At 50.7% G+C, this 24,966-nt stretch overlaps 1 protein-coding gene across 5 annotated transcripts in view; it reads right to left on the reverse strand.

Annotated features, from left to right (window-relative positions):
- The window catches only part of Tnxb (tenascin XB), a 57,098-nt gene that overhangs the window by 23,359 nt on the left and 8,773 nt on the right, over positions 1-24,966 (reverse strand). The window contains exons 4-18 of one of the 5 annotated variants that reach the window (XM_046467949.2): positions 24,778-24,893; positions 19,756-19,912; positions 19,309-19,572; positions 17,820-18,560; positions 16,347-16,715; positions 15,062-15,355; positions 13,068-13,358; positions 12,409-12,714; positions 10,480-10,812; positions 9,748-10,095; positions 3,470-3,778; positions 1,991-2,278; positions 1,444-1,740; positions 582-896; positions 141-464 (exon numbers count right to left, since the gene is read on the reverse strand). In XM_046467949.2, coding sequence (XP_046323905.1) covers positions 141-464; positions 582-896; positions 1,444-1,740; positions 1,991-2,278; positions 3,470-3,778; positions 9,748-10,095; positions 10,480-10,812; positions 12,409-12,714; positions 13,068-13,358; positions 15,062-15,355; positions 16,347-16,715; positions 17,820-18,560; positions 19,309-19,572; positions 19,756-19,912; positions 24,778-24,893 — 4,752 coding nt within the window. The remainder of the gene's footprint in view (positions 1-140; positions 465-581; positions 897-1,443; positions 1,741-1,990; positions 2,279-3,469; positions 3,779-9,747; positions 10,096-10,479; positions 10,813-12,408; positions 12,715-13,067; positions 13,359-15,061; positions 15,356-16,346; positions 16,716-17,819; positions 18,561-19,308; positions 19,573-19,755; positions 19,913-24,777; positions 24,894-24,966) is intronic. The other 4 variants (XM_046467952.2, XM_046467950.2, XM_046467951.2 and 1 more) reach the window with 4 other exon arrangements.

A 24,966-nucleotide genomic window follows, 5' to 3' on the forward strand; every position in this document is an offset into this window, starting at 1 on the left:
AAGGGGGCCATAGCCTCAGCCAAGAACAAGTCTGTGGTTACTGACCAAGCCTCTGCCACTGTTCCCTGCTCAGCTGTTACCCAAGAGTTAGAGTCAACCTCCCACTGGGTCCCACCCTGAGGCTCCCAGTATCCACTCACTTGTCACCCCAATGACAGAGACGGGGCCTGTGCGCTGGCCACTATGGAAGCCATACAGGTGCATCTTGTACTTGTGGTCTGGCTCCAGCCCTGAGATGGTGACCTCGTCCTCATGCCCTGGCACCCGCACCACCTTGGGCTGCCCATCCCCATTCTTGTACTGGACCAGGAAGTGGTCAAACTGTCCTTCAGGGACTGTCCAGGAGAGGCTCAGGGAGTCAGGGGTGGCATCTGTCACAGTCAGCTCCCCTAGGCGTGGCCTGAGTGGAGGCTCAGGGGTCATGGTGGGTACTTCTGATGGCTCATTCTCTTCCTCCTGAGGCACTGAATATGAAGAGAGAGAAGGCTTGAAAGAGAGGCTATGTTTGCAGGGCCTTTACTCTCCTTCGGACCCCCTAGTCATTTGGAAGGGAGCAGAGTGGCAGAGTTCCTCTCACTCACCTGTCAGGGCTTCTATGTGGGCAGAATCCACACGCTGACCATCATGGAAGCCATATAGGGTCACCAGATATCTGTGATTTGATTCCAGACCAGTGAGGGTAACATCACTCTGGTCTCCCCCAGTACTGACCACTTGGAGTTGACCATCTCTATCTTCATACTGGACCTCAAAGGAGTCGAATTCTCCATTGGTCACCATCCAGGAGAGATGCAGGCTGTGAGGAGTGGCCTCCTCCACCATTAGTTCCCCCAGGTGGGGCTCAACTGTCGGAGGGCTTGGGGTGGGGATATCACCTTCAATTTTTTCCCTAGGGGCTGGTTCAGAGAGACAGGGAGAGATGGGTGACTGGTCTGCCACTGAACAAATCTCTCAAGAGGAGGTGGGAAAGAAGGAGATAAGGGCAAGAGATCAGCAATGAAAGAGTCAACTTTTCATACATGTAGCTGAATTTCAAAAACTTTATGCAAGTACGAGAATCCAAACCCAAGACAACATATATTGTATGATGCTGTTAAAACAAAATGCAAAAAAGGCAAAACTAAAATGATAGAAAGTAGATCAATGGATGCCAAGGGTTGGGAGTGAGGTCGTTGGCTGCAAAGGGGTACAAGGAAATTTGGGTAGATGCCAATGCTTTATATTTCCCTTGTGGCAATGGTTTCGTGACTTACACATTCACCAAAACTCAATGATACTGTGTAATCACAGTACCATTGTGATGATTTAATGATGCCTTTAAATACTGAGGCATTCTTTCCCCAAAAGAAGGGAAACAGAAAGCTGAGCGACCTTATGGCTCAGTGAGACCAGGAGAGCCAGGAGGAAAAGAAACACAGGGTGTTCTGGTCACCACACACTTACCAGTCATGGCAATGGCAGAAAGGGGACCCACACGCTTGCTGTTGTGCAGCCCATAGAGCAGCAGCTTGTACCTGCGGTCAGGGTCCAGGCCTGAGACATTGACCTCCCTGAGGCTGCCGTCCACAGGCACCACCTGGGGCTGCCCATCCCTGTCTTTGTACTGGACCACAAAGGAGTCAAATTGCCCCTCAGGGACTGTCCATGAGAGGCCCACAGAGTCAGAGGTCACGCCAGTCACTTGCAGTTCCTCCCCTAGTTGGGGTTTTATTCCAGTATGGTCCACAGAACTCGGGCTCACTGAGATGGAGAAATGGAGAAGAAATGGCTAATGTGTTTCTGGAAAGCTGGTGACCTCAAAGGGAAGGATGGCGAGATCTGGAGACAGGGCTTTGTAAAGGACTTGTGCTACAGGCTCATGCAAGGGCATAGGGGAGCTAGATCTGAGACCAAGTGGTTGGGATCTAATAATGGTAATGGCAGCTATCCAAGTGACTGCCTGCTGCCCCAGGGCCTTAAAGGATCAGGCTCTGCAGGGGATTCCCCTCACCTGTGGTGGCATCAGCAGTGAGGGGGCCAAGGCGCTTCTTGCCTAGGAGGCCATAGAGAAGGAATCTGTACTTGCGTCCAGCGTCCAGAGAGGTGATGGTGGCTGAGCGCTCATGGCCCTCCACAGGCACCACCTGGGGCCCATCCTTGTTCTTGTACTGGACCACAAAAGAGTCAAAGTGGCCCTCGGGGACTGTCCAGGAGAGGCGCAGTGACTCTGGGGTGGTATCCGTCACCCATAGCTCCCCAAGGCGAGGTAGAGCCCCTGGGCTGGCATCACTTCGGGCAGCTAACAGGGAGGAAAAGTTCCTGTGATTATTTTTTTCTGAAATGATTCTTTGACTGTCTCCGGCTATGGCTGGAAAACCCCAGAACTGCCCAAGTAGTCAGTGCTTCCCTCAGAGTATTTCCATCAGCCTCCATCCTTGCCACCATCTCTAACTGGCCTGAGCTTCTCTTTACTAGACCAACGTGGGAAGAGTCTTCTGCCCTGTGTTATTCCTGGAAAGAAATTCCCTAGTTCCCCTCTCCATCTTACCCTTTCTGCTGTCTAGACTCTTCCCATCTCTGAGAGACTATTTCCCCAGCAGGGGGCATCTTATCATGGACTTGGTCTCTATTTCCTTTGACCCAGGAGCCCACACTTTGTGATCTGACTGGCCCCTGAGGAAATCCAAGTGGGGCACAGGTTCCCTAATGGGGGCAGACAGCAGTGGGGGAAGAAAAATGTTATGACAGGGGTGGTCCTTGCAACGTCTCTGTTCCCTTTCTTATTCTGCACCAGCTGGACTCAAGAGCACTGAGAATCCCATAGGGCCTAGAGGAATGGGGGGTTGTCTGTGCCTGGGGGTATTGCAGGAATTGAAGGGTAAAGTGGGAGAACTGAGATGGGGAAAGCATCTGATGTCTGCCAAAGGAGCCATTCAGGGGCCTGGGAAGGAGCTGGCCTGTTGCCTTCCTGGACGGCAAAGACGCTGACGGCATTGTTATTGCGAGAGGTTTCTGGCAATAGGAAGCCCCAGGGGCAGAGAAGGGCTGGACTGAACCCCAAAATAGGGCACATTTGGGTTGGACTCCTCTGGTTCCCAGTTCCCAAGGCTTCAGGAGGACAGAGGAGGAAGAAAATCCTTTATGGGAGGCAGATGAGGGGCCAGATGGGTGAGGGGGGTGAGAGTTGGAGGGAAAGGGTGAAACTCTCAAGATGTGAGAAACCCACAAGGCCTAGGGAGGAAGGATGGTGACCACTACCCTTCTCCCAGCAGCTCCAGTCTCCCATAGTCCATCTTCCAGGAAGGGGCTTCCCCCATTCAACAGAAACAGAAATGTTGAAAAGAGAGGAAAGACCAGCAGGAGGTAATTGGACCCAAGAACTGGTCCTTGTCTGCTTTGGACTGGGGCAGGCAGTATAAATTTTTAAACCAAACAGAAGCAGGCGGGAAGGCTGAGGCCCAAGGCCTGGCTGCACGGGGGACCCTCTCACCTGTTTTTGCCTCAACAGAGACTGGGCTGCGTCGTTTCCCATCCTGGATCCCAAAAAGCAGGAACTTATACTTGCGGGAGGGCTCCAGGCCAGGGATGGTAACCTCCCGTTGGTCTGCAGTCACTGGCACCACCTGGGGTTGCCCATTCCTGTCCTTATACTGGACCATGAAGGCGTCAAATTTGCCTTCAGGAACTGTCCACAAGAGGCCCACGGAGTCAGGGGTCACATCTGTGACTGTCAGCTCTCCCAGGCGTGGCTCCAGGGGGCGGTCAGGGGTTTCAGTGGCCTGGGTGGGTGGGAAGGGATCTAGAATCCAAAAGACACAGAACATGCCTGTTCTACAAAGGGGAGAAATCCTGGGCTCTGCTGGTTCCAAGGGAATCAAGCACTAAAATGGGGAACAGTTATAGTCCCTTCAATGATCAAGATAGGAAGCCAAATATTGTAGAATTAACAATACTTAAAAAAAAAAAAAACAATACTTGTGAGGTTGCCATCAAGAGAAAGCTGAGATGCTTTCACATCACCTTAGAGCTACTTCAGAAGCTTCAAAATTTTGCTTACATTCATCGCTACTTCTAAGTGTGGTAGTTTACTAAACATGCCACAAAGACTTGCTATTTAATGAACTAATGAAGAAGTCCGGGTATTACCAAATCACAAATGTGAGTTTTTAAGAAATATTTTGGTAACTGTATATTTATCCCACAGAATCAAAAGAGGTTTGTTTCTAAGACCCTCCAGAGCTAATAAAATCCAAGGATGCTCAAGTCCCTTATATAAAATGGTGTAGTATTTACATATAATCTATGAACATCATCTCCAAATATAGTCCAACACACTACTTATGTAGTTGTCCCACTGCACCCAGTCAGGACAAGCACATTTAAAAAAAATACTTAGTGCCAAATGTGATGATATACCCCTGTAATACCAGCGACTGGGGAGTCTGAGATTGGAGAATTCCAAGTTTGAGACCAGCCTTAGTAATTTAGTGAGCCCCTAAGCAACTTAGTGAGACCCTAATTCACAATGAAAAATAAAAGGGTTCATGCCCCTGGGTTCAGTCCCTGGTATAAAAACAACAACAAGCCTTCAGATCCATAGTTGGTTGTGAAACCTGCAGACACAGAAGACATGCTGTATGTCAATATAATTGGTGTCCTTTTTAATCCTATACATTCTATTTTCTAGATTTTAAAACAATGCTCAGAGAAGGGATAGGGATTTCACCATGTGCCTTGGCACAAAAATTGTGGCAAAACTATGCCCAGGAAGCCATGAGGGGCAGGAGGGTCCAAGGGAGAGGGCAGCCTGTGGAAGGATGAGACTAGCATGGATCAGCAGGAAATACAACTCAGGCCAGATGGCTGGATCTCTGAGAAGATATTCAGGTATGTGTGTCATTTAACCCCAATAAAAACAGGCAGAAGAAGGCCAGGTGCGATAGGATTCCTGTAATGCCAGCTACTTGGGAAGCTAAAGCAGAAGGGTCCCAACTTGGAGGTCAGCCTCAGCAACTTAGCAAGACTCTGTCTCAAAAAATAAAAAGAGCTGGACTGGGGATGTAGCTCAGTGGTAGAGCATTTGCCTACCATGTGTGAGGCCCTGGGTTCTATCCTTAGTACCATACACATTAAAAAAAGAAAAGAAAGGAAAAAAAAGTGGGGGAAGAGGGGGGAGGTGGCAGCCGCATCCAAGTCACAGGGTTGTAAAAGAGATGGGGAGGAAACAGCTGTGGACAATCAGAGAGGGTGGAAAAGAGAGAGAGAGAGACTGGATTTAGGCCAAATGGAAGGATGACATCATTCTGGCCTGGTGAGAGCTGGAGATGGGGAAGGCACTGAAGGGTGGGAAAGTTCTAGCTCCAGGGAGAGGCTAAGGGGTCGGAGAACAGACTAAGATGTCTGGGAGACTGGAAAGGGACCTACAGAGTCACTGAGGCACAGCTTGAGGGGCCTAACTCCTCAGTGAGGGATGGTGGCTAGGAGAAGGGTCTTAGGGGGCAGCTCTGGATAACAGGAATGAGAACTGCCTCACTCCCACTTACTCACCCATCACAAAGCTATCACAGAGATAGGGGGGCCATGTGTTCCTTGCCATGTAACCCACAGTAGTTCATCTTGTATTTTCCTGTAGGCTCTAGGTTGGGGATGGTGACCTTAAGCTGGTCTGCAGCCACAAGGACCTTCTGGGGTTGCCCATCCCTGTCCTTGTATTGAACCATAAAGGAGTAAAACTGGCCTTCAGGGACAGTCCAGGAGAGGAATTGGGGGCCACATCTGTCACTGTTAATTCCCCCAAGGCATGGTTCCAGGGGGTTTTGGTAGTTTCAGGGGTTGGTTCTTCTGGTTATGGGGCTGGGATAGAGTTGGCAGGGGACTGTTAGGAAAGGATCTTTCTGTTGCTTTTGCGCACCCATGGGGTAGTTTTGATGTAAAACTGCATTGATTAGCAACATCTCTCTGGCCAACTATCCTTCACTAAGTCCCTGCCAGATGTCTGAGATTGTGCTTGCTGGGGGAGGGGGAGCAATTGTCATCAAGATTGGAAAAATGGCTAAAATCCCATCAGTAGGTCAGTGACAAAATTTATATCCTGTCAGATACTTCCTCTATCCCCCAGAGTCATGTCTATTCAACATCTTCCTTGGATATATCGTTGATCTCAAATGCAACAAGTCAAAACCAAGTTCCTGAGCTTCCTCTGACACCTGTGCCCTCTGCAGCCTTCCCACCTCAGTCAAACAACAACCTTGTTCTTCTAGCTGCTCTGGTCAAAATCTATGGTGTCATCCCCATGTTCTTTCTTACCTCCCACATTGTCCCAAGGGTAAGTCCTGTTTTCACTTTCTTAAGGATCTGGCTCCTCCTTACCTCCACCACCATCATCTCCAAGCACCATGGGCTCTTACTGGGTCATCACGACAGTCTCCTCATCACCTCTTTCCTTCAGCCCTAACCGCCTTTGATCTGCTGGATCTACAGCCAGAGGGGTCCTGTTACTACATTAGAGACCATCTCACAGTGGCTTCCTGCTTACTTAAAGTAAAAGCCAACTTCTTAAAATGGCTCCCAACTACCTATGTGTTCATGTCTCATGTAGTTCCCTGCTGCCTGCCTTCCCCTGACTCTATCCAAATCATGCTGAGCTCCCTGCTGGTTCAGACATTTGGGGCCTCTTGCCACCTGCCAGTCTCTGCATTTGTTTTTCCCTCTGTCTGGAACACATTTTCCCAAAGATCAATGTGGCATTCTCTCCCCTCCTTCAGATCCTTCCTTAGATACTGTGTAGCAAGGTCCTTACCACCTTTACCTACTGGCTTTGCTTTCCCCCACAGATTTTGTCCCCATAACAAATGGCACCACTGACATTATTTGTCCAAGTGGTTTCCTGTTCTCCTCTTCTAGACTGTGAGCTCCACAGGCAGCAGTTTTGAATTGTTCACACTGCTGTGTCCCAGTGCCCAACACACAGAGGGTCCCCCAGCAAATGCTTGTTAAATACACGAGTGGTGTGCTGGTCTGGGATAGAAAGACTGAGTTCAGAACCTGCCTATCCCCAGTGCTCCAGAGAAAGCCGAGTCTGGCAGAGAGGTATTTCATTAGTGACCAAACTGGAAGGTGGTCCCAAGAGGCAAACTGGTGGAGAGAGTGGCTGGCTGGGTGGGACTCCCAAGAGCCTGTTTCTCTGACTTCCATGGGAGGATAAGACTACACTCCAGACAAGTGAAATCTGCTTAAAATGGACCAGGACCCAGGCTTCAGGCAGACAAAAGTGAGTGTGGGTGAGAAGGGCAGGAACAGAGGTAGCTGAAGGGGGTGAGGGGACCAGAGCAATCAGCATATATTAAACATCTTCCTTGTACAGTTACCAGGCCTGGCATTTTCTTTCGTTTCACTTGCCTTTTGACCTTATTGGTTCCTGTAAAATCCGTTTCCTGCTTGTTTCTGCCTTCTCTGTACTTCTTTCCATCAGGGAAGAAATTGACCCTCATCATCAAGCCTGATTGTTAATAATTCGGCTTAACTGGAAAAGGTGACATTATAACTATTCATGTATATGACAGTCTCCACGCTGCATCAAGGATAGTCTTTTGCCAGATTAGAAGTGTTTCTAACTAGCTCCATGCAGTGCTTCTCCTGGCAACGGTACAGCACATGCTGTGTGCCAGGCACAGCCCTCAGCCTACTCAGCAGGCTCCAGCTGCTTCAGCTCCTTGCTGCCCTGATGGTAAACATTCTGTCCCATTCTCTTTTTAAAGGGCCACTTCTATTTTATACAAACATGTAAAGTACATGTTTTAAAATATCTAGCATCTGCTGGGCGCCATGGCGCATACCTGTAATCCTAGCAGCTTTAGGAGGCTGAAGCAGGAGGATCACAAGTTCACAGCCAGTCTCAGCAACTTAAGAGAGGTTTTAAGCAACTTGGTGAAACCCTATTTCCTGGGTTCAATCCCCAATTCCAGAAAAGAAAAAAAATTCTAGCATTAGAACACGGACATACAGTGATCTTTCTATAGAAGGGTCTGAGAAAAAGTCAAATGAGCTGAGAAATCAGCATCCCTCACACTTACAACAAGGTGGACCATGTTTCTCCATCTTGAAGATGAGGAAGCTGAGGTTCCAGGAGAGGAGGTAAATTTCATAAGATCAAGCCAAGAATGGGAAAGCCAAGAATGGAAATGGGTTTATCAGATTTCAAAACTCAATCTTCCTCTATTGCACCACTTTAGTCACTACCTGAAAGGGCTCACCCTTACCCCACAGACCAAGGACAAGGCCACACAAAGCCTAGTGTGGCTACCTGGGACAGAGGGACAGGCCAACAGTCACCCCAGGAGAGACCTTGGCAGCAGGCTCTGGGCATGGCACAATCCTCTATTTCACTACATCAGGTGATGAGGAGGGTAAATTGATGAGGAGGTTCTTCCTCTTCAGAGGCAAAGAAAAGAATTTGGGAGTAGAAGGCTCTGGAAACTAAATAATCCAAGTAATTATGAAGTTGAACTTTGTGCAAGTACAGAAACCATGTTCTAGAAACCTATTTGTTTCTCTGTCTTTTAAGTTTTTAATATTTTCTCTTATAGCAAAAGCTGTTTTTAAAACATTTGTGCCTATGTTTCAGTAATCAAAGGGAAAAAGAGACATCCTTCACTGTGACCAAGCTGGGCAGGTCAGCAGAAGGGTCCCAGAGGCATCCTCAGCCTTGTTGGATGAGGCTCTGCAGACAAAGTGCCCAGGATAGGTCCTTATGCTGGCCAATGTGGCCCCATAATTGGCCTGAGACAAAGGGTGGGAGAAATATTCTTTTTTGCTGTAAAGTCACTTGCTGGATGATCATTAAAGAAAGTTTTGAGGGCTGGGGTCGTGGCTCAGTGGTAGAGCACTCACTTTGCATATGTGAGGCACTGGGTTTGATTCTCAGCACCACATATAAATTAATTAATTAAAGGTCCATCGATAACTAAAAATATATTTCAAAAAAAGAAAAATTTTGAGTGGCGCTAATGAATAGCCCACTGTCTGACACACATTATTACCAATTAAGTAGCTGACCCAGCCATGGGAACAAAGCAGATCCCAGAGTAGGGATAATTAATGACCATAGCAAGAAACCCAACACCATGTTTACGTTCTGCCAGGCCCATTCTTTATTTTTGGCACTGAAGATTGAACCCGGAAGTGTTTAACCACTGAGCCATATCCCCAGCCCTTCTTATTTTTAATTTGAGACAGGGTCTCAAAAAATTGCTTAGGGCCTTGTTAAGTTGCTGAAGCTGGCTTTAGACTTTGTAATCCTCCTGCCTCAGCCTCCTGAGCCTCTGGGATCACAGGCATGCACCACCACACCCAGTCCCATTTTTTAAAAAATACCTTTATTTTGTTTATTTATTTTTATGTGGTGCTGAGGATTGAACCCAGGGCCTCGCACGTGCTAGGTGAGCGCTCTGCTGCTGAGCCACAACCCCAGCCCCGCAGCTCCATTCTTAATACTTGATATTTGTTAACTCATTTAATCCTCACAATATTTCCATGAAGTAGGTATTATCTGCTTTTTAAGACAAAGAAACAAAGGAAACAAAACTGGTAGACAGTCACAAAAACTGGTTGTAGCCCCAATAGATGTAGCCCCAATTCTCACCATGACCTGCTCTTACTAGGTCTTCCCAAGAGGCAGAAACTCGTGGCCTCACTGGAATGAGAGCAACTGGCTACAGAAAGTCAGGATCAGCTGTGAGAGGGAACTGAGTCAGACCCTTCCTCACTTACCAGTCACGCCCAGAGTAGACACGGGGCCCACACGGTGGCCCTGGTGGAGCCCATATAGGTGCATCTTGTACTTGCGTCCAGGCTCCAGGTCCCCCACAGTGGCCTCTCTCTCCTCTCCTCCAACACGCACCACCTGGGGCTGCCCATCCCTGTCTTTATACTGGATGGTGAAGGAGTCAAACTGGCCTTGGGGCACAGTCCAGAAGAAGCTCAGGGAGTCAGGGGAGGTTCCTGTCACCATCAGCTCCCCCAGCAGTGGCTCCTCGGTGGGCTCTGGGGCCTCCGTGCTGGGTTCTGTGGGGCTGGGGTTCTCCACCTCTATAGAGCTGGGGGTTTCTTCCACTGCAGCTGAGAAGGAAAGAGAGAGAGGGTGAGGCAGGCTCTCTAAGAGATGTGCCCAGGTCTTAAGGAAGGAGTGAGAAGCTGTGGTCCCCACTGGCAGACCTGAGGTCATCCTTGGGGCTCCAAGGCCTTGCTCTGCTGAAAACTGACAAGCATGCCCAAGCTCCTGGTCAGCTGTAGGGAACTGGGGAAGCCCCCAGCATAGCACAGGTCCCTTTGGTGCCTCCCTTCCCAGGAGGAGACAGAGGTCAACCCCAGGGGAAGAACACAGGGGACCACAGTTTCAGCTACAAGCAGACCTGTGTGGTTACTCAACTAAGCCCCTGCCACCATGTCCTGTTCAATTATCACCAAGGAATTAGAGGGTCAACTTCCCACCAGATCACTCACTTGTCACCCCAGTGGCAGACATGGGGCCCACACGTTGGCCACTGTGGAAGCCATACAGGTGCATCTTGTACTTGTGATCTGGCTCCAGCCCTGAGATGGTGACCTCATCTTCATACCCTGGCACCCGCACTACCTTGGACTGTCCATCCCCATTCTTGTACTGGACCAGAAAGTGGTCAAACTGTCCTTCGGGCACTGTCCAGGAGAGGCTCAGGGAGTCAGGGGTGGAGTCTGTCACAGTCAGCTCCCCAAGGCGTGGCTGCTCAGGTGTTTCCAGGACTTCCATGCTGGGTTTTGTAGGGCTGGGGATCTCATCTACAACCTCCCGTGGGGCTGAGAAAAGAGACAGGGGCACACAGGCATTAAGGGTGACTTGGTTTGCCATCAATGGGAACAATGTAGTACATCCAGCCTACAGATATGCTCCTCCAGCCAAGGTGCATAGGGGCTTGTGTAGCGTTTGGTATTAGCTACCCAGGCACTCATGGATGGAGAAGGATCAGCCTGTCTGCTGGTGGGAGTGTGCTGGTGGTTCAGAAAGAAGCTGATTCGAAAAGACAGGACCCCTCTGAGGATCCTTCCAGATCCTATCCCTGACAGTACTGACCTCAGAAAACAGAGGGATGGGGAGGATTTTTACCACCTTGTCTACTCACAGGGTGTTTTGGCAGCCCCATCCCTCTTACCAAAATGAAACCATGGAATGAGTTCTTGGTAAGGCTTCCTCTCCAGGCCTCCTCCTCTCTCCCCTTGAGCCCTTAGATTGAACTGCTAAGGTAGGGCTCTGGCCAAGAGTAGGGGAAAGATTCAGATGGGCAGGGGCTGGAGAGGGACCTGCCCTTCCTTGGTTGGCTCTGAAATCACATTCCCACCCACAGTCCCCTCCAAGGAGGTCTCTGCAGGGCTCCATGGACTAGGGAGACTGTGGCAAAAGGGAAACCAGCCCTTCTGTGACCCCTCCTTGGTTCAGGGGTGCTATGTAAGGGAAAGGAGACTGAGCAGGAATCAGGCAAGAATTAGAACCCAGGCAAGGATGGGAAGGCAGGGAGGAGAGGAGAAAAAAGAGGTTACTAGAAAGAGCAAGAGCAATGAGGAACAGCCCCAGTCTCCATGGGCCAGACACCACTCCAGGTACTGAATGCATGTTCACTGTATTTTCTAACAACTCTGTGTAGTGGTCACCATATTACCTCCATTTTACAGAAAGGAAAGCTGGGGCTCAGAGAGGTTAAGTAACTTGTACATAGTCCCCTGGTAGGAAGTTGCAAAGCTGGTGTTCAGAACCAGTTGGTTCCAGAGTCCATGCTCCAAACCACTTTGCCACACCACTTGTTGGCAGTGGCATCTTGGGCTGTGATCATGGCATCCAACAGAGAGGAGCTGGGGATGCGGAGGAACAGGCTGGGGTGCAGGGCTGAAAGTGAGCCCTTTACTCCCCTGCAAGATGGCTGGGAATCAGGGAGTTGGGCTGGGAAGAGTCCTCTCCATGCAGGAGGAGGCCAGGGAAACATGATTTCCTTATCTCCTGGATCTGCCACCTCTGTACAGAACAACAATGCACTGAATAGTGACACAAGTACAGAAGTGACTAGGTTCTAGCTGAGGCCCAGAAGGATCCCACAGTAAAAAAAGAGAGTCGAGAATACAGTGGTCGCAGGTAAAGGCAGCCTGGGGTGGAGGGATGAGTACAAATACTTGGAATGAGTTAAATTGGGGCCTGCTCTGAGATGGAGAAATAAGGCTGAGAAAGAGATTAGGAGCTAGAGGCTGGAAGAGGAGTTCTGGAATGTGGAGGACAGAAGAGCAGAGGGGAAGGAAGACAGCAGAGGCTTTGTCAAAAGAGGAGCTGAAAAAAAGAAGGTGGAGCTGGCCAGGTCCCACTCAGAGTTCGGGGGTAAGCAGGGAGAGAGGCCTGTGCAGCTGACTCACCCGTCTTGGCTACTATAGACACGGGCCCCACACGATGCCTGCCATGAAGCCCGTAGAGGTTCATCTTATACTTCCGGTTGGACTCCAGGCCAGGGACTGTGACTTCATTTTCATCTCCCCTGACAGGTACTGCCTGAGGCTGCCCCTGCACATCCTTGTACTGGACCACGAAGGAGTCAAAGGGGCCCTGGGCCACAGTCCAAGACAGGCGCAGGGAGTCTGGGGTCACGCCAGTCACCATTAATTCCCCCAGAAGGGGCTGCTCAAGGGACTCAGGGTGAGGGGGCTCTTCTTGCCTCTCTGGGGCTGTAAACAAGAGGATTCAACCAGATGCTGAGTTGGAAGTCTTGGATTGGGGTTTGGGGTTTAAACATAGTACCTGAGGGGGGAGGTGTCACTATTCTATTAGTATTAGAGCTGAACTCCTGTGAAGTCTAGTACAGCCAGAGTATGACACACCTTCTGGGCCTTGGGGAGTAGCTGAATAGAATGGATAAAGCCCAGCAGTGTGGGAGAGGCTGGCTGCCCCTCAGCCTGGGAGCAGGGCCAGAATGGTGGAGTCAGCCACCTTTCTGGGAGGCCCCAGCTGGCTCCTAGCTGACGGTAAGTGTGCAGAGAGAGAGAGGGGTCATGTGGGGGGCTTTGGTGGCAATACTCACCAGTAGTGCCATCAGCCATAAGGGGGCCATACCGCTTCTTATCGGCAATCCCAAAGAGAGTGAATCTGTACTTGTGATCAGAGTCCAAGGGGGAGATGATGACTGATCGCTCAGGTCCTTCCACAGGTACCACCTGGGGCCGTCCATCCTTGTCCTTATACTGGACTATGAAGGAGTCAAACTGACCCTCAGGGACAGTCCAGGAGAGGTGCAGTGAGTCTGGAGTAGGGTCTGTTACCCATAGCTTTCCCAGACGGGGTAGGGTTTCTGGACTGGGATCACTCTGAGGCACTAGGAAGAGAAGGTTGAGAGAAGGTGGGTCACAGCAGAAGGGGGAACCCATCTCCCACATAGGAATGTTGTGTGATATTGGGCAGGCTATTCAATGCACAAAGGTGCATGACCTAGGGAGTACAAGGGCACTGAAATCCAACCATCACTCTGCTTGCCGAGCTAAGTACCCTGCAGAGGAGGTTTGTTCACTTAAAAAAGGGTGCCATCATCTAAATGACACAAAATCCCTGTGGATGCAGTGCTGACTTTGTCACAACCAAGGGGTTCAGAAAGTGGGGCACCCAGCCAGGCCTTCCCTTATCTCCACAGCCAGGAAAACTTCCCCAGTGCAACCTCCACTGCTTCCAAGCCTAACTCATAGCTGGTTTCTCCTTGAAGAGAAAAGGATAGATCCTTGGGAAATTGTTGGTATCAGAGGGTGGCACTATGTGCTCTGGACCCTCCTCCTTGGGGCTTCAACTCACCTGCCATCCCCACTCTGTATAACCAGCCCCTGACTCCCTACCAATGTGGCCTTCAATATTTAAACATGCTCTTGTCCCTCACCCCCACATTCTGCCTGCATTTTTCTCTAACCTCTACCTTCCCTCTTTGCTTTCTATTCCCAGCCTAGATTTCCAAAAGCCACACTAACTGCAACCATGTCCCAACCCAGCTCCACCCCTCTGTCAGGCAGCTCCATGGTGCCAGTGTGACCTTACCATTGCTAATTGCCATTCAGTAGCCCCTGAATCACTCTTTCAGAATCTGGACCTACTGACCACACCCTCTTTCCTGGCATCCAGGACACCACTCTCCTCCCTGGTTCTGCCCATCCCTGACAGTCACCCCTCAGGCTACCCCATGGGATCCTCTTCCTCTGCTCCTGCTTGGAATGTTTTTGTCCCCAGAGTTCCATTGGCTCACCTCTCCTCCCTCTGGCTCCTGCCTTCAGACACTGATGCCCAGGCCCCTCAGCAGGCCTTCTCTCTGCTCTCTAGGCCCACCAGGGCAGCAATTGGAGGCCCTGGCCATTTTCTACTTGGGTGACCTCCCCTCCCTGTGCTTGATTCTCCTCATCCATGAAGTGGCATGCCTTGCCAGGCTGCTCTAAGCAGTAAGTATGATCATTCACTTAGAACATCCTGAAGGCATCTGACTCAATAAATGTTCAAAAGGTGTTTATGGAAGCGTTCCACGCTACATTGTTCCCCAGCTGCTGCTCCCTGCCTCAGGGAACAGAACTGATCTGGGAACCCAGGGTTTGCCTGGGCCTCTTTGCTTTCCTTCACTTTCGACATCCACCCCACTGCCATCATCCCAGCCAGGCCCCCATGTCTCACCAGCTGACTCACTCTCCAGTCAGCCTCTACAGCAGTCACAGTACTATTTGTGAGATAAACACCTAATCACTTTAAACGGCCCAGAGGTTCCCTGGGGTCCTCAAATGAGGTCCACACCCTTCGCACAGCAAAAGAGCTGTAGACCAGGCCCTTGAACTCCCCACATGCCTTGTTCTCCAGCCAGAGGAAACAGTGACATTGATTCTCCTAGGGACCACTCCCTCCCGCTGCCCCATACTGCTTTCCCTTTGGGATGCAGTTCAGGCCTTGCTGCCTGTAGCAAGCCTTCCTGAGCCCCAAGGCAGCTTCCCAGAGCATGAAGAAGGCCTCTTTTATGATAGTACAGTGGGCAGGTATGGGGTGTTTCTTCTCACTCACAGATCTTGGCTTCGGCCACTAAGGGACCATGCCTCTTCTTGTTGATGAGCCCATACAGGACAAATTTGTACTTTCGGCCAGGTTCCAGGGATGTGATGGGGGCCGAGCGCTGAGGCCCCTCCACTGGCATCACCTGGGGCCCATCTCTGTCTTTGTACTGGATCACAAAGGAGTCAAATTCCCCCTCAGGGACTGTCCAACGCAGGAGCAGGGAGTCAGAGGTCACGTCGGTCACTGTCAGCTCACCCAGGCGTGGTAGACCTAAGGACTTCCTAGGCTTCTCTCCATCCCTGTCTGGGGTTATGGTGGGGGCAAAAGCAAGCATGGTGGACTCAAACCATTTCCTTATCCCCATTCTCCCTCCCTCTTCTCTGCCTGCTTTACTCCATCCTAGCACTGCGTCCCTTGGAAACCTCCATCTACCTATCCCTCAGCCCTCTATGACCAACCCTCTTGGGAAAGGGAATATTTCCCCCCTCAATTTCTATTCCCTTCCTTGTGACAACTTCCCCACCTCTCACAAAACTTAGCTCCTCTGCACACCAGGATTTTGGTGGGAGTTTCAGTTCTCCTTTGGTTCTGCCTGAGTTTTTAGCCACCCCACTGTTGCTCCAGAAGAGTGTGAAGGCTCCCTGGCCCATCTGAGCTGCTCTCTCCCCTGCCATCCCTCTCCCAGTGGTCAGCTTGACTTAGAGTTGAGGTGAAAGTCAGCCACCCTTGTCCCATAGGGAGGACCAAAAGGGATGTGAGCCAGGTACCCCAGCCCTGTCTTTCACTGGTCCTGAAAAATCCCCCATCTCTGAAGTCCTGATGGCTGAGGAGTTCCAGCCCTCAAGGAGCCTCTAACCCCAGCAGAATCTAGCTGATGGAACCATAGGGTTCTGTCCACAGCAAGCCAGACTCCCAGGAAGGAGTATCATGGGCTGAGGGATCTTTGAGAGATCTATAGGGAAGGGTAGGGCAAGGAACAACCAGAAAGTAGGGGGCAGACACAGGTCAAAGAAAGTTGCAGGTGGTGGCCAGGAGCTTACAGCCTTTCTCCTTGGATTCCTGTCTCACCCTCTGACTTTTTTCCTCCCACTCCACCACCCTCATCATTGTTCTAAGATCCCCTCCAACTGTCTTCCCTCTGAACCCAGAATCCTTTTTTCTTCTACAACCCAGCCCCCAACATCAGCTCTTTCCTTCACCGGCTCCAGAATCCCCATCTCATTTCTGAAGTTCTGACTTCCCCAGTTTCTCCCCCAATCTCAGGACATTGATCTGAGCAGAGTTCAGGAAGTACCCATAACGCCTTGGTAGGTGATGGGAACAGAGGGCTTGCCCCCAGGGGGGATCCCATGAAGTAACAGCTTGTAGGGGGCTCCAGGAGGGGGCGGGGGCATCAGAGCCTGGCGGACGTCCCCTGGCAGCAGTTCTTCATGTGCCCCCGGGCCCTCGGGCACCTGCAGGCGCAGCTGGAAGTGGGCAAAGGTGTCGGGCTGGGCAGTCCAGGTCACACGGAGGCGCCCTGTCTTGTCTCTGCCCAGCACCCTCAACTCTCCCAGCTCCTGGGGGCGCTGCTGCAGGAGAGGGGCCTCAGCCCCTTGGGTCGTCGAGGGGCCTGAGGGAGGAGGCTCATCAGTAGCCCCCAAGAGGCCCGAGGGTGAGGACCCTGGGAAGGGGCAGAGCAGGGCAAGAAAAACAGGAGAGTGGAACATGAGAACCAGAAAGGAATTCTCAGCCTTTTATATTCCTGGGGAACCTCCCCTTTTATATTCCTGGTCCCCCCCCACATCCTCCCAAAGTTTTTTTCTGTCTTTCAAGCACCCCCATCTACCATTTTCCTGAGCAGACAGGCTTGTGCTTAGGGCAGGTAGTAAATAGATAAAGCCTGCCATCCCACTCCTCATAAGGCTTCCATGCCCTCTATGTCCCTCCCCACCCACTTCCCTCTCCCCACTGAGTGGAGGTCCGGCTTCCATTAGTGCTGCAGTGAGAAGCCTGGAAGAAAGGAGGGGACTGTGGTGTTAGGGAGGGAGGATGCAAGAAGAGAATGGGCAGTAGAAGAGAGGAAAGAGAGCATGGGGTAGACGTCCAGGTCAAGTGGCATCTGAGCCCTATGGGGGAAGAAGAGTACCATCCCTACCCCTCCACACACACCCACTGCAGCCATAGAGCACCCTTTCCCCCAGCCCAGACATGGTTCCTGTGGGAGAGACAAGCGTGTAGTGAGCCAGGAAGACTGAAAACACAGCCTAATAAGCAGTGGTTTCACCCCTACATACACATGCTGCCTGATGGCTTCATGGACACCCTCAAGCAGTTCTCAAATGTCCCTTCATAGTCAAGGCCAAGTTGTGGGAAATAACCACAGGCCACAGTCTTTCATCACCCTCACCACAGTAAATCAGAGAATCACTGGTTTCAACCCATGCCACTCAGAGCAGGATAGGCTGTACAAGCCATTATCCCAGATACCCCTTTCATTACCTAGGACAGCAATCCTGGTCTAGGTGGGAACCCAGATGCAAACAAGGGAACCCCAAAGGCCATAGGATGATACCAGAGCTCTGGGGTGAGGGTGGTTTCCAGGGACACTGGAGGGTGTGCTTTGTAGGGGTGAGGGGGGGTCCCCTGGTGCCTGGGCCAGGGAGGGCCAGAAAGTAGAAGGGTGTGGTGGTGGGGGTTGGCAGTCATAGAAGTGAGGCTGCAGGCTCCAAGGCAGGTGGCGCTGGGGATAGGAGATGGGTGGTCCCGCCACCCCAGCCCATGCTACCTGTGGTTGTGATGAAGGCGTAGGACTTGGAGGTCTGCCCCGCCCGCACCCCGTGGACCTCCACGTGGTAGGTGGTGCCGGGCCTGAGGTCGGGTAGACTGACTGTGCGTGTGGTGCCCGGCACCGTCAGCTCCCCGCTGGGGCCCTCTGCAGGCAGCTGGGGCCGCCAGCGCAGCACCACGCGCTCGAACTGGCCGCGGAGCCCATCAAGAGACACGAGGAGCGCACCGTCAGCGGAACTGCCCAACACCTCAGGCTTGGGGTGGCGAGGCGCGGCCAACCGGTCGACGCCTTCAGGGGAGAGGCCGTAGATGCCCTGGTTGGAGTCCCGCTTCCAGGTGCCCGCGGTGGGGCTGGAGGTAGGGTGGGGGCGACGGGGCTGGGGGGCGGGGGAGCCGGCGGGGGCAGCGGCCGCCCGACGCCGCTGCAGGTATTCATGGATGTGGCGCGCCACGGACGTGTAGGTCTGGTTGGCGCGAAGTGGGTAGCCGTGAGCCCGCAGGTGGTGCTCCAGGTCCTGCACCGTGCCGCGGAAGCGGCCCAGTTCGGTGGTCAGGTTGCCCCACGCCCGCCGCGAGGGCTGAGGCAGGTTGGGCCCCGGGCGGGACTCCTCCTCGCCCTCCTCTGCTGGCCCCGAGGGCCGAGCTGGCCGCAGAGGCCGCGAGGCAGGGGCAGGACGGGGGCGGGGCTTGGGGGGCGGGGCTGGGGGGTGCACCTCCGGGTAACTGTAGTGGCCTGGTGCTGCCGGGGACGAAAAAGGGGTAGGGGAGAGCTGGTCAGTGGCAGCTCCCCGCACCCTGCACTCCACTCCACCGCGGCTCCTCCCCCTCCCGTCCCCATCAGAGCCAGAGGCCTCTCCCCTGAGTCCCAGCCCCACCTGGAAACAGAACCAGAGCAATGAGTCAGTTCCCCTCACCCTCCAAGCCCACCACTGTTGGTGCCCTAGAAAGAAAAGAGAAGCCAGCAGGCGGGGCCCTGTATCTGAAGGAGAGAAAGGGGAGTAAGAAGAGAATGTGAGATACAGCGAAGTGAGCGTCCCCCTGTCACAGGAAAAGAAAAGAAAGATCCAGGCATCTGTTAAGAAACTTTGAGGGTTAGTAGAAAATTATGGCCGAGAGACCCAACTCCTGGAGACCAAAATCCTGAAGTCAACAGGACTGCTGATTTATAATCTGCCTGAATCCAGTTCCTACAAGATCTGACTTTCAGCACCACTGCTTCAGTTACCTAAGTTAGGATAAGAACCTTCCTTATCTGGGTGGATCAGAGAGCATCTCCTTTCCATGGGGTAGTTCCTTCCAGAGTCTAACCTGCAGCCTTGCTATAGGACTCTAAGCAACTGTGTCCTCAGTGACTTCAGAACAGAGCAACAGGTGTTTTGGGATTGCCACACACCCTGCCAAATGCATTCAGAGGAGACTGTGAACCTTAGACCTGGGCTCCCTGTCTTGGAAATTAGGGCCCTTCCCTAACCCCTGGCTGGCCATACCTGTGTTGGCCCTGACAGAAGCTGGGTAGCTGACTGCCCGACCCCGTTCTGCAGTGACAGTCACCACATATTCCACGCCTGGCATCAGGTCGGTAAGCAGTGTCCCATCCGCTTCGGGTGGAACTTCCAGCCGTACCCTCTGGTTTCCGGCACTGACATAGGAGACCACAAATCGGTCCACCTCAGCCTGGGGTCGTAGCCAGCTGAGCTCCAGGGTGGTCGGTGTCACAGCCACTACGCGGAGGTCCTGGGGACCATCGATCACTAGTTGAGTTGGAGAGAGGAGGGCTCATGTGGGATTCTGATTCTTCAGTCATCAGCTTTCCTTCCAAGACCCGAGCCCCCATCCCACCCCATCCCTCTGCCTCCCACAGGACAGGCCTACAGCTGTCCCTCTCAAACCCAGACTTCCACCCAGGACCCTGCCCCCACAGTTCCAGCTCTCACTGGTGGTGATGGTCTTAGAAGCAGGAGGACCCCAGCTGGTCCCTCGAAGGGCACGGACAGTGACCTGGTACTCCTGACCAGGGGCCAGTCCTCTCTGGTCATAGGCTGAGGCAGAACTGGGCACCCGCGCCGTGAATGGGGGGCTCGCCCCCTCTGTCTGTGAGAGAGAGTACCAGGTGGATCAGAGGCTGGTACTCTTGCCCCTACTGCCCAATTCCCCTATATCTCTTCTTTTTCCAATTCTGAACAGTGCTGGCATGGGACTGTGTGGAACTTGGCCCTGTACAAGCTGGGAGCAGGCAAGTAACAGCAAACATGTCTAGAGCCTTACTTCCTGCTAGCTGCTATTCTAGGCAATTTACAAATATGAACTCATTTAATTCTTTTTTGTTGTTGTTGTTTTGGTACTGAACCCAGAGGCATTTTACCACTGAACTACATTTCTAGCCTTTTAAAATAATTTTCAATTTTGAAACAGAGTCTCACTAAGTTGTTCAGGGTCTTACTAAGTTGCTGAGGCTGAGCTCAAACTTGCAATCCTCCTGCCTTGGGCTCCCAAATTGCTGGGATTATAGGCATAAGCCACCATGCTAGCCAAACTCACTCAATTCTTGCAACTGCTCTGTGAGATAGGTCCTATTGGTCCCATTTTACAGATAAGGAAACTGAGAATGATAAGTATCTTATCACTCAAATCAAGATAGTGGCAAGGACTTGAGCCCAGGCAGTGTGAACCCAGGTTTGCTCTTCCTGGGCACTCTTTGTTTTGTTCATCTACCAGAATTCCACCTGACAATCCTGCTGGCTTTCCCCTGGCAACCCCAACTACCTGAGTAGGAGGAGGCTTCTCCTAAACTTGTTCCTTTCAGAACAAATGAAGTAGACTAACGATCCCCTTTGAGTCTCACTTCCTCCTTCAAGTGTCTACTCAGCCTGAATCTCCAGCAGATGCCTGCCCTGGCTGTGTAATTTGGTTGTGGCCTGTATCATGATATTTCTTTTTAGGACTTTTCTCTTCAGCTTGCTTCTAGACCCCTTTACAACAAGGCCTATGGGCTCCTAGTTCTAGAAATGTTTTTCTTTCTTTCTTTTTTGGTAGCAGGAGCATATAATCACAGAACCACATCCCCAGCCCATTTTTTACTTTTGAGACAGAGTGTCACTAAATTGATTTAGGGCCTCACTAAGTTGCTGGGGCTGGCTTTGAATTTGTGATCCTTCTGCCTCAGCCTCCTGAGCTGCTGGGATTACAGGCATGGATACCATAGCCAGCTCACAAGTGTTTCTTCATTGCTGATTTTGAACCTGAAATCATGCTCAGTAATGGAGACACAAAAATACAGTTCCTGTCCTTGGGTAGCTCATATTCTAGTAGCTAAATGTAGATCTCCACACAAATCTCTTTGTATAGTAAATGAGTTTGAGAAAACAACCCTTCTCTAAGTGTATATTTAAGGTAGTGTGATTGTATATGGTGGCCTCACAGGAAATTTGGGCTGCTGCTTTAGACAGAGTCTTCAGAGTGCCAGTCTCTGGGGAGGCTGGAAGAGCTGGACATTTGTGAGCATTCTAACATCCCTGCATTTCACTGGGTTATCCAGCTAGGACAGCTGCTGAGGACACTGTGTTCTGCTTAGCTATGTTGGCCGTGATGGGGATGCCTCCATTCAGCCAAGTAGGATTGGAAATTTCTAAAGGTACTCTCCTAAACCAAGAGACTTGTGGGGAAATCAACATAGTAAATACCAAAGTATAAAACCAGATGAGAAGGCCACGTAGAGATTTCTTGTGGAGGATGAAATAAAGCTTTGTCAGAGTTTTCTGGGTTGAAAACCTTTCCTGGACACACACGATCTCTGTTCCTGTCCTACTCAGGCTGCTCTTGGATATCCCAGGCTAGGAAACCTTAGATTGGCCCTCACTCAATACCTGTAACGTCTCACCCTTCCCAGAACCCACTTGCCCATTACTCTCACCCCTACTTTCTCTTGTCTCTGTCTCTTTTGTTTTTTCTTTCTCTCCTCTCCCTCCCCCCACCCCACACTTGGGTGCTCCCTGAGTAAGCCTGGTTCTTTCATTAAGGCAAGCCTATCCCCAGAGTTTTCCTTCACTCTGTGGAATAGCCTGTCTATATTCTGTAGACACCATTTGGTTCCTCCTGAGATAGATTTGGGAACAGTCCCCTTAAAGGTCCACGGTCAGCCTAACCCATGTGTCCCAGCACCATCTTGCTGGCTGGAGGCAGATTCTGGCAGCTAACTCTGCCCCTTGGTAAAGCTTGGTTCCCTCAGCAATTGTTCTTGGTGAATTTTTAACTTTATTCTTAATGTCAACCTCCCTCAAAGGGAGGACTCTATCTTGACTGGTCTCTCACCCTCCCTTTTCAGACAAGACCCATGCAAAAACTCTTCTGTGTGTGCACTCTTGTATTCAAGCCAACACTTGGCCTAGTCTGTTTCCAGGCTGCAGAATACACCCAGACCAGGAATACCTGAACCTCTTTCTGAGGCAGGGATCACCTCCCTTAGGATGCCATGCTTTCTCTCACACTCTCATAACAGCCAACATTTTGGAAAATAAGCATTTCTTAAGTAATGATCCTCAGATTTGAGGCCATCAGAATCACCTGGGGGACCTGTTACAACATAGGTTACTGAGATCCATTTGCAGACTTTCTGGAGTAGAGAGCTGGGGTAGAGTCTGATATACCACATGTTTCTAACAAGTTCCCAAGGTAATGTTGATGTTGAGGACCAGGGAGCACTGAATACACTTTGAGGCCCACTGAGTCACAATAACAATGCCACATATGCAAGGAGAAAAGGGACATTCTTCTTCTGTGTTCTGAAAATAATTCCAATAACTAGCAGAGTTTGGATTTTGAGAGAGAAGTACTTCCAGAAAGAGGGAGGAGATGAAGTAGAGACCGGCTTCAAGGAAAATGGCAGAGGTCAGAGGACAGTGAGCTACTGAACATATCCCATGCCAACAGAAATGGACAGAGAGCAGTGGCCAAAACAGAAGACTCAAGTGTAGAGGTCAGCTACACAAAGAAAGGACTGGGAGCACAGGCTGGTGTGGAATCCAAGAGGGGTGTTTAGGGACCAATTAACAGGAGCTTCTTTCACACCCAGGCCCACAATATGACAGAGTTCCATATCCAGAGCAGAGTAGATGAACTGAGACCAGGACCACGCCTGGAGCAGGCCAACCCAGCACCACCCTGTCTCAGAGTAAAGGGCAAAGCCTAGGGCTTTGGCTGGCAAGCTGCACCCCCTGACAACACCCAAGGATAAATCTGTATTTATTCAGAGCAGGAGACAACGGTCTCTGAAAGCTTCTCTTATCTCCAGTGTTTATTTTAATTCTTCTTTCTCTGAAGTTTCTTAGGAAAATTCCTTTTAAAAGTCCCACCCTCTTTGGATTAGAGCTATGTAAATAATGTACACATAGAAGAAGAGAGTGGGAGAAACACTTTAAAATGTTAGCAGTGCTTATTTTAGTGTGGAGCAGCCAAGAATTATTTGTTTTTCTTTAGCTGCCAAGTTCTTGTCTCGTGATTAAATTATTTTTATCACAATTTTTTCTTTTAAACATAAGAAAAAACCCAAGCTACCTTGGTTGTATCACAAACTAGGGATTTCTGCCTCTTCTTTGGCCTGAGAGTGAGAAGAGATAGGACATGGTGGGGGTCTAGCCTGGGGGTCATAATGAGACCAGGCAAAGGGGGGCAAGGATGACAGCTAATATCTCTGAGCTATCCCTTCTGTCCTAGTGTCTGACCAGGCTTTAGGCCCAGAGAGTTATTTATTTTTCCAGAGTCCTGGTTAAGCTGATGGAGATGAGGGTGACATGGCACATCCCTTGTGGCATTTGGGGATGATGCAGGAAAACATGAGTTGGATGCTAGAAATGTCAGATGATTTAGAGCTGGGAAACAGCCATATCCTAAAAGCTCAATTCACAGAAAGGGAAGGCCCTAATAATAGGCCATAGGCTTTGCCCCTATTGTGCTCCCCAAATGTTTTAATGGCAAGTTGGAGGCGGGTAGAGAAAGAATGCTTTGCAATGTGCTGGCGTCATGAAGGTGAAAGAACAAGTCCACAGACTCAAATTATTGCAACAGCCTAGACAGCTTGGCCTAAACCAAGAAAGATAACATTGAACAGAGTCAAAGGCAAAGACCTATATTTAGACTAAAAAGTGTATATAGTTGAATGTTGTCTTCTCTCTTTCCTTCCTTTCTTCCTTCCTTCCTGCCTTCCTCCCTTTTTTATTTTTTCCTTGCTTATCTGTATTTTCTACATTTTATGCACTTGGCCCAGATGACTTTTATAATTAAAAGACACTTAAAAGAATTATGATCAAAACTGCTGACAGTATTGTGACTACAAGTTAATATATGCCAACTCTGAGAAATGTGCTGGTGCATCCAGAGTTAGCCAATGGGCTCCTCTCTGATGCCATTTTTGGGGAACACACAAAATGCAGGAAGCACAAGAATGTAATGAATTCCAAACAACAAAAACTTAGGGGGAAGGGGTGAAGAAACTGAAGGGTTTTGCCTGGGGAGAATGAAATATAATTGATGGCTGATGTTGCCAAATATCTGGAGGCCTGTGGTATATGACACAGAAAAAGCAAAAAATATTCCATCAGCTGGTGCATGCTCAGCTGGGTCAATGGATGGATGGTAGAATTTGGGCAAATTTGGATTCACCAACACAATGAACTGACTAGCCTTGATGGCCAACTGTATAGCCTCAGGAAGTACTGAGCTCACTATCACTAGAAGTGTTCCAACAGCACTAGACCAATGCTTGCTGGAGATGTCGCAGAGGCCACCAGGCCTGGTATGGGGCAGGATAAGAAGGCCTGTACAGCAGCTTCAGGATTCCAGCCATCTGGGCTTAACCACTCATTACATGAACTTTTTGCATGAGGTGAGGACCCCCTCCCTTGCCACACATACTGCCAGTGCCACTCAGTCAGCTCACTCCTGGAGCTTGGCCCCCTTCTCACCGTGGGGATGAACTGAATTTCATAGGCATCCACAGAGCCAGGAGCCCGGGTCCATTCTGTCCGAACTGTTGTCTCCTCCAGGAGGTGCATCCTCATGTTTTCAATGGCTGGCACCTCTGCCCAGGAGAACAGGGTAGGAAAAGCTGATTAGCCCCAGGCAGCCACCCCCACAGCCCCTCTTACTCAAGG

Source organism: Marmota monax, unplaced genomic scaffold (genome assembly GCF_021218885.2).
Source record: "Marmota monax isolate L192 unplaced genomic scaffold, Marmota_monax_Labrador192_F-V1.1 WCK01_AAM20220418_F8-fsc00404, whole genome shotgun sequence".
NCBI classification, from domain to species: domain Eukaryota; kingdom Metazoa; phylum Chordata; class Mammalia; order Rodentia; family Sciuridae; genus Marmota; species Marmota monax.